Source organism: Gekko japonicus, unplaced genomic scaffold, assembly GCF_001447785.1.
Source record: "Gekko japonicus isolate JY-2015 unplaced genomic scaffold, Gekko_japonicus_V1.1 scaffold7943, whole genome shotgun sequence".
Taxonomy (NCBI): domain Eukaryota; kingdom Metazoa; phylum Chordata; class Lepidosauria; order Squamata; family Gekkonidae; genus Gekko; species Gekko japonicus.
The window spans coordinates 1,454-10,770 of record NW_015171124.1 but is presented as its reverse complement, the minus strand read 5'-3'; the positions used below and the strand labels follow the sequence as shown (position 1 = coordinate 10,770).

General features: G+C 42.4%; 1 protein-coding gene across 1 annotated transcript in view; it reads right to left on the bottom strand.

Moving 5' to 3' along the window:
• Positions 1-466: 466 nt before the first annotated feature.
• The window catches only part of LOC107117054 (alpha-1-antiproteinase-like), a gene marked incomplete at its 5' end in the record, with an annotated part of 9,589 nt that continues 738 nt past the window's right edge, over positions 467-9,317 (bottom strand). Inside the window, 2 exons of the mRNA XM_015419085.1 lie at positions 467-700; positions 6,640-6,787. Coding sequence (XP_015274571.1) covers positions 467-700; positions 6,640-6,787 — 382 coding nt within the window. The remainder of the gene's footprint in view (positions 701-6,639; positions 6,788-9,317) is intronic.

Below are 9,317 nucleotides of genomic sequence, written 5' to 3'. Positions count from 1 at the left end.
GATTGGGCCAAGTGAGGGGGAGCACTGGCCCATTGGGAAATTCCCCAGTGCCTATAATGGCCAGTCCACCCCTGCTGGCAGTGGCTGTCCAGTGTCCCAGACTGAGGACTTTCATATCACCTACTACCTGTTCCTTTTACCTTCAGAGGTTGGGTATTGAACCTTCAACCTTCTGTATATCAAGCAGGTGCTCTACTTCCAAGCTGTAGCTCCTGCCTCGGATAAAGTGTGTGTGCTTGATTTTTTAAAAACTCTTTTCCAAGAAAACAAATATTGGGCATAAAACATTAAGAAGGCCCATGTTACAAAACTCAGCATTTAAACATCATTTCAGGGTTTCAAGCCATGCACACCCAGTTCTGTACAGGAGAAGAACAACCAGATTGTCTGTTTGTTTTCACAGACTCCAAGTTCTAACATCAGGGTTTTAAATTTTTTTTCCTCTAGTACAAAGTCTTTGCATATATTAAGCCAGCACTGGGGTGTTAAGTGAGCCCCATTCAGATTCACAATTCTCATTCGGATTCACAACTCTCCCAAGGAATAAGATGGCATGGGTAAGGTGCTCTACAACCACTACCAGGTAGGGGCGGTTGAATGTAACTATTGGTGGCAAAGAATAGGGGTCCATATCAATGACAGTAGTGACAGCAGCCTCAGTTCCATTCTCGTGGATATTCAAATAAGCTTCGTGGACAGCCTGCAAGGAAAGTAAAAGCAAGAATGAATACCAAAAAAGGAAGGGGGGGGGAGACGGAGCAACTTTGTGTCTGTTCTAGTCCTCCACAGCAAAATGAATAATGTTTTAGTGGATCTTAGTCATGTTGTTCTTTGCTTTTCCTGTGATTTATCGTTCCACCTGTTATCTGGCTAGCTTGTGTAGATGTTACCTTCTGGCAGCAATTGTTTTGTGAACGGGAGGTGCTGCCCTCTGTCTCTCCTCCCCTCCTACTCATGCTAGATTTACATCCAATGACCATTTTGTTGGGTGAAGTCAACATTTTTAAAACAGATTTGACTGGTTGGGACTCATTTTATGAGACAGTGACTGTGACAGCTGAAGTCTTTCCAAAAGCAATCGAACCAATAGCCACAAATAGGATGTGCATGGTGCTCATTCACAAAATGGGTGTCCAAATCTACTTTAAAATTTTATTCTAGTTTTATTTATTTAGTTACTCATCTACCTTTCCCAGCTTGTGTAGGCACAACTTCTCCCCCTCCTCCCAATAGCAAAAGCAACTACTAATCAAGGTATGAATTGTGGCAGAACAGGCCTGCTTTGGCCTACATGCCCTGTTCCACCCTGCCCTCTGAGGTTTTCCCAGCACCTGGAGATGGTTTTCTCTCTTTCCGGTAACCTGCCACCACCACCTGACCTTTGTAGGTATTGTCCACTGGGAGGGTCAGGGCTCCCAGCTTCCCTTCCAAGTTCTGAGGCCTTGGCTCTGTGTCTCCCGCTGCCCAGCACCTGGTCACCATGGGGACTGGTTACTGCATTGTACACCCCTGAAGGAATAGCCACTTGCAAACTGCCTGCCTTCCCCTTCGCTCTCCTTTTAAATAACATGTCCAATATGGTGGAGGTCTATGTGGTACAGATAACCAAAATCAATATTAAAAGTTATAAAGTGCATTAAAAAGAAAATGTTCACAAGGAAACCTAAGCACAGCACCAGATTGAGGAAAGCATCAAAAAGAAATGGGCAAAATGCAATTCCTCTGACCCTCTCTCTCTGCATGCCCTATCAAATATTAAAATACAGGACAGGCTCCTTAGCTAAGGAAGTTACAGATCTCTACAGAGTACCTTTATCTTGAAGCTTCCTTCAACTGACTAGGCCACCACATGGCTAATGGCCGACTCCTCCAGACCTCAGTCAAGAGTTCTGTCTGCTCTGATGGACCCAGCACCTAAAGAGGCTTCCTCCTTGCTGCTAGGAGTTTTTATCGTATCTCTTTTTCCAACCAGTTTGGTGTAGTGGTTAAGTGCGCGGATTCTAATCTGGGAGAACCAGGTTTGATTCCCCACTCCTCCACTTGCACCTCGCTGGATGACCTTGGGCAAGCCGTAGTTCTGATAAGAGCTGTCCTTGAAAAAAAGCAGTTTCTGTTAAAGCTCTCTCAGCCCCACCTAACCCACAGGGTGTCTGTTGTGGGGAGGGGAAGGGAAAGGAGTTTGTAAGCCGCTCTGAGACACCTTTGGGTAGTGAAGGGCAGGATATAAATCCAATCTCTTCTCTTCTTCTTCTTCTACTTCTTCTACCACTTATGGAGGGGGAGCTTGACCACCAAATTGTCTATATATCTTAGTATATGTATGAAGGCAGACAGAGGTAAGTCTAGAAGGCAATCGAACTGACTTCCCCCCTTCCTGCCTGTTCCCTGCCCAGAGAGATTTTGCTCATTTCAAACTACCAAAGGAAAAAAAAATTGCATTTCTTCACAGATGGCCTTCCGGATTTTTTTAAAGGCTTCAATCCTATGCACACTCATACAGGAGAGAGCCACCTTGAATTCAGTGGCACCCTCTTGGATTAGACCAGATCTCTCCAATATGGTGCCTTTCTTGGCACCTATCAGGTGTTTTTAGAAAGTAGGTGGGGCCAGGTGGGGCTTTTACCGAGCAGGGCTTCTGACTGGCCAGGGAAGATCTGATCAACTATGCAAGTTAAAATAACATTTTTTTCAGTGACACCTGCCACCACAGTATTTGTTTTTCTTTCCCACTGTATTTTTAATAATCCCTATTCTCGTCTACATTTGGTCTTCCTCTGTTGATGTGGCAGCCATTTTGTGGTTGGCTCAGCCTCCTGGGGCAGCCATTTTGTAGTTGTTCCTATAACCCTGTGTCAGAATTCCATAGATTCCCACAGGTCCAAAAAGGATGGGGTCCCCTTTTCTAAACATAAGTACAGAATACAGTCTTCCCTGACAGGAAGTTTTGTATGTCTGTGTCCTTCCACCTGTCTCCCTTATGTCCTCTGGCCCATCCTTACAGACTTCCTTCATGGTCATAAAAGTGTGGACACTGGTCCTGCTATGTTGCTTCCTCCTTTTAGGAGGAAGACCAAATTAGTTCGAAACTAAATGCTTGATGGGCCAAAGCAAAGCGTTTTGCAACTCACTTCCCTGACAAGCTACGTTGTCCTTCAGTGAAACAAACTTGGGACATAGTTTGAGAAGTAATATCTAAAACCTTTGTAAGACTGCTTTTCTCTTCAGAAGACCAGGATATAGAAGTGCTTGACTTTCTCCTTTCTTCTCCTATGTTCCTTTGCTTGCAGGCAGGGGTCGTTTCGTAGAAAAAGAGCTAGGGGAACTCATTAGCATAACTCATTAGCATATGCCACACCCCCTGACATCAGGGGCCCGGCGGTGGACCTGCAAGGCTGGTGGAAGTGCGAGGAAGCCCCGCCAAGGCCCTCCCTGGCCCCAGGCAGGCAGGGGTGGGGAGAGGCGGGGAGGAAGCAACTTACCCTCCCTCTTCTCCTGCCTCCTCCTGGCTGAATGAGGGCCGGAAGCAGGGCGGCCGGAAGCGGGGGGCAGGGCTTCATCATGTGCCCCGCCCCCTGCACCTCACCTGGGGGAACTGCGATCCCCCGCGATCCCCCCCAAATCGACCTCTGCTTGCAGGTAAAGTTTTCATCTCAAGTCTTGCTCCATGTGCTTTTCTCCTCAGAATTAGGTTGGGTGATGACCAGAGGGAGCACTTTGTTCTATGGCATGCTGCCTTTTTTAATGCTTATCTGGCACTTACTTTACTAGCATTTAGGCACCATGTTTAAAGATTTCTGTTTACATAAGACTTTTAACTAGACTTTAAAAACCCATTTCTTCTGGTAACTTTGTGGTTGGCAACCCTAGGCTCCCCTCACCTCCTCAGAGAGCCCATTCTACAGAGCAGGAGCCATGATGAAATAGGCCCGGCCTCTGGTCAATACCCAATAGGACATGGTAAATGGTAGGGTACACAGTTGATGCAAAGGGACATATGGGAGGAGATGGTCCTTATTATTTTTATGCTGTTGGTTTTATGCTTATGATCATTTTGCTGATGGTTTTAATGACTGCAGTTTTTAACATATATACCAGGATGGTCTACTTGTTTATAGATGAGTTTTATTGCAGTGGCTTTAAATAATTATTAATTGCTTTAGATTTATTTATTGATACATATTTATTCAGAACATTTTTTGTCACCTCTACCAGAAATCTGCTTAAAATCGGAACTTTTATTGATCTATTTTTTTTGTTAGCAACTTCAAACAGTATCTGGAGAAGCAACAATACAAATAAACTAAATATATAGCAACTACAGTCCTAAACTCATTGACTTCAATGGGCTTTAAATGGTGGGAGGCCATATTTGCTCCAGGTCTCTATTTTTGGCACATCATAAGCAATATTCCCTCTAAGCTGTGGAGTCTTGTGAGCAAAAATTCTACTTTGTGAGTTACTGGCTTTAAAGTTGTGAGCCAGTGATTTGGCTACTGCATAAATCAGTTAGCTCTGGAGCCCTCCTTCCTGAGCCAAGGCAAAAGTGTGTGAGCTGGAGGCTAAAAAATTGTGAGCTAGGTCACACTAACTCAGCTTAGAGGGAACACTGATCATAAGTTTAATGATATAGGATGTCATGAGACACAACATGGCATGGTTGACCTAGGGAAAGGTCAGGATTGGTTTGTGAGCAGTGTTCCCTCTAAGCTGCACTAGAGGGCACTGATGCACAAAATTTTAGCTGCCTGCTCAGGCATGTTAGCTTTCAGCTAACAAACATTTTCCCCTCCATAGGAAACAAAGAAGGATGGGGGCACCACTTTCTGGGGCCCATAGAATTGACCCCCCTGGTCCAATCTAGTGCAATCTTTTTGAAATTTGGAGGGTCTTTTGAGGAGGGGCACCAGAAACTACACAAAAATCATGGTGCATTTACCTCAAAAAACAGCCCCCCACCCAAGTTCCAGATACCCCCAGATCTATTCTCCATGATCCCCTAAGGGGCTTATTGACTATAATGGTCCCCATAAGCTATAATGGAGCAGGGGAAAATTTTTTTTGCACAACCCTGTTATGCTTTCCAGTATGATTTGTAAGCTGCCTTGAGCCAATGTTTGTTAGGTTAGGCAGGGTTCTGACAGCGATTATTCCACATGTTATATTTGACCTGTAAAGTTGTCATATTTCTCTAAAAAAACCCACCCCAAAGTAGACTGCAAACATCCCCCCCTAAGTGCTGGTATAGTGGAACCTGTTCCCCGAAGGCCAGGTCTACCAATATAGTGGAAAGGGGTGGGTAGACCTGTTCTCTGGAGGCCAGGTCTACCAATATAGTGGAAAGGGGTGGGAAGACCTGTTCTCTGGAGGCCAGGTCTACCAAAATAATGGAAAGGGGAGAGCAGACCTGTTCTCTGTAGGCCAGGTCTACCAATATAGTGGAAAGGGGTGGGGAGACCTGTTCTCTGGAGGCCAGGTCTACCCATAGTGGAAAGGGGAGGTAGACCTGTTCTCCAGAGTCCTGGTTACCCCCATAGAGGACATTTTCTGTAATGAAATTTGACTTGATTCTGTTTTCTCTTATAATGTTTAAATTATTCTTAAAATATAGTTTAAAATAATTCATTCTGAAATTTTTAGAAGATCATGCAAATAACCTAAAGAAAACTATGCAATAGTCAAATATAGACTTGCTCACAACTTTAATGCTACTAGCTTTTCTCACTCACAAGGTAGAATTTTTGCTCACAACACTGTGGAGCTTAGAGAGAACATTGTTTGTGAGATCCCTTTTCCTGAAATTTCAGGCTATTTGTAAACATAAAAGTAAGAACACACTCATATCATATCCATAAATATACATTCTGGGAATAAAAAACAAATCTGTTTTGAAGGATAACCTATGTATCTTGAGCACTTACAAATTTTGAGGATATAGATAGACGATATGTGAAACCCTGCTGGTGAGAAAGACTGATGGAAGGGAAACAGATAAGGATGTGAACCTCCAGGTGGGACCTGGGTACTGTTCATCTACAGACTACGGAGATCAGTTCCCCTGGAGCAAATGGATGCTTTGGAAGGTGGACCCAGGGCCGGCTCACTCACTAGGCGAACTAGGCGATCGCCTAGAGCAGGACGGCCCTTAGGGGCACCAAACTGCGCCCGGCCCCATACTCTGGAAGTTTCTTGATTATTTGTGTTTTTCATTCTTCCTAAAATGCATTTATTTTTGAAAACTGGTGGGCGCATTGGGGGGGGCAGAAAGGATCCTCGCCTAGGGTGCAAAATAAGCTGGAGCCGGCCCTGGGTGGACCCTGTGGCATCGTACCCCACTGAGGTCCCTGTCCTCCCCAGACCCCACTCCCAAATCTCCAGGAGTTTCCCAACATGGAGCTGGCAACCCTCCCCCCACTGATGGCCAGTGGTGACCTGGCTACTCCAGAGACATACTTCCTGTGGAACCTGCAAGCTTAATTGGGGTTGCAACTGCAAAGGAAGGGGGCAGCTTTTCTTCTGTATGACCTTCACCACATAAAATAGTCCCATAAGACCTCTGTTTTACCTGCTTGTGGCAAATATACAAGTATTGATAGCAGAAGGGGAAGGCTTGATCCCCACAATGAGGTTTTAGAAGCATACCTGTGAAATCTTCAACTTGTGCTGCTCAGTGAATGCAGACAGATCTGCCTGGTCAGTGAATACCTCAGTAATACCCAGTCCTTTAAATAGTTCTTTGACATCATAGTTCGTCCTCAGCGAAACTCTTGGAAGCGACAAGTCTATTCTCCTGTGTAAAGAAGAGCCCAAGATTGGTTGCGGTATCTCTCTAATATGACACAAGACACACAGAACAGAAATTTGCATTTTGGCTTAATAAAGAACTGTGAAGACTAAAATGATTTTTTAAAGCCTTAAAATGCTATGACACAGTTATAATGTTTTCAGTTAAAAATGCTGTTTGCTATGACAGCCATAGTATTTTTGGTTGAGAATCCTGGTTTCCTTTAAATAATGTGTTGACTTTAAGAGTGACCCAAAGCTCACAGAAATTAGCTGCTGTGATGGATTCAGATTAGCACAGGACTCAAGACCAAGTCCATCCTTCAATCCCCCATTCAGAAATTTAACCTTTAGGACATCTGGGGAAGGAACGGAACACAGCAGAATGACCTAAAACTAACAGCATTTTAAAAAGCAAAATCAGGGACAGATCTGGAACAAGAACAAGAACCAATAAACTGGGCTGGATTTTTCCGGTGTGGCGCAGTGACAGGAGGTTTTCTTGGGAGGCTCCCCAGCCACCTGATCCTCTTTTCGTTCTTTTTGAAGCTCCCCGGCCTTTCCAGTCCGGGGGAGCTTCGTCTGATCTCTTGGAGGGAGAGCAGATAGCAAGAGGCTTGTTTTCGGCCACCCACACACATGACAAGTGTGTGGGAGAGACCGTTTTTGCCTCGATGCAGGAGCAATCAACAGAGGAAAAACATGGTCGCCATGTTTTTGGACAGTTGCAGACAGTTGTTTTAAAGACCTATTATTTTTCTAACATGACAAGAATTACAAGAATGAAGAAGATGGGATTTATAGGAAGACCAAGTGTTTTTCAACCATAACAAGGCAATTAACTCTGTTAAAATACCCCTTTTGAACTCTTTTTTCCTTCTTCTCCTAAAATTGGGAAAGTGGCCAGCGTGAGAAAGGAGAACAAAGTTTGTCTGAGTGATTTATGGGGGTAAGAAGATAACTTTACTCATTTAAACTGAACTTAAAAATGCCGTTTGCAGGATATTTGAACTGTTGCCAAATAAATAAATATAACTGTCCTGAGTTACAGTGGCTAATTTAAAAGAAATAAGAAAAAAACAAACGGTAAGGACATGGAAGGAGGACAGGAACAATTTAAAAAGCTATTGCTAGATGAATGTCGAAGAGCGTTTAATGAGGCTTTTAAGAGTTTATTGGAGAAACCTCAGAACTTACTTGGTGATTGTGATGGGGGAAAAGAGGCGAATCAATCACAGCCTCAGCAGAATACTGTGGAAGACGAGATCAGAAGGCAAAGTCCCACTATGCAGGTAACATTGGCTCCACGTAAGACAGGATTTGAGAGACTCGGTGTACAAACGCCATACTTAGAAGAACCTTTGGAAAATTTTGTGATGTTGGAGGCAAGGAAAGGAAATTCTTGGGAGTACCTACCTAACAAGAAGGCTAAACTTGTTAAGGCAAAATTAAAGCCTGATACAAGGAAGCATGACAAGCATGGAAGAAATAATAAAAAACCAAAGAACACTGGATGGAATCCCTCCCTTTTGCACTTGAATTGTAGGAGGGAACAAATGGAAATGGAAGTTCATGTATTTAAAGAGAGAAGACACCTATGCATGATTGTAAAGAAAAAAAAGGATGCAGAAAATCAAGAAAAGATTAGCATATTATAAAGTGGTTTAGTATAAATTATGGGTTAAAGGAAAGATGAAAAATAGGTGTACTTTAGATAGGAACTGTGAGACTCTGTATATACAATGGATTTATAGTATAATGGGTGATGTTTAAAATGGGCAAATAAGGTAACTAACAATTTCTGTAAAGTAGCTAATACATTCTCAAGTTTGGCAAGTTAAAATAGCTATTTAGTACTATGGGAGAAAATGGGGTTTAGTTGATTTTTTTTACAAAAACAGGAAGAAAATTTAGTAGATGTATGAGGCATGAATAGTTTAGATAATACTTAGTCAATATTGTATCTAAGAATTTTGATGTTTCAGCTTACCTGATCCTCTCCTTATTGGGTGTTTAACTTACAAGACGGTAAAAGGGGGCATAAAGATAAAAGCAATGTGTTTATAAAACTGTTAGTCTATTTTTAAGCCCATGGTTATAAACAGTTGTTAGTTTTTCATTTTTCTTTTAGTTGTTTTGGAGTAAATGAAGCATTAGCATATGATACTTTGTAATAATATGAAGAGAAGAAGTTTGAATATTAAAGCTAAGAATTTCGAGGTTTCCTTTGGTTTGGTTTGTGGCAAGTTGGTAAATTAATCTATTACAAAATAGGGTAAATATGTAGGTAATGGTTATAAAGTGCTATATATTAGGTAAATGTCATAAGAGTATACGTAAGAAATTATACAGTATAATGTAATGTTAAGGAGTGATAAGTTGGCTAAGGAAGCAGGAAAGAAAGATAAAGTTAGAAGTAAAGTGAATGTTGGTAACTTTACAAACATAAATGCAAATTGAGATGAGATAAATCAGAATAACCTAATAATAGTTAAGATTATTTTGTTTGTTCTGTTTTTTCTTTTTCTTTTGTTGAT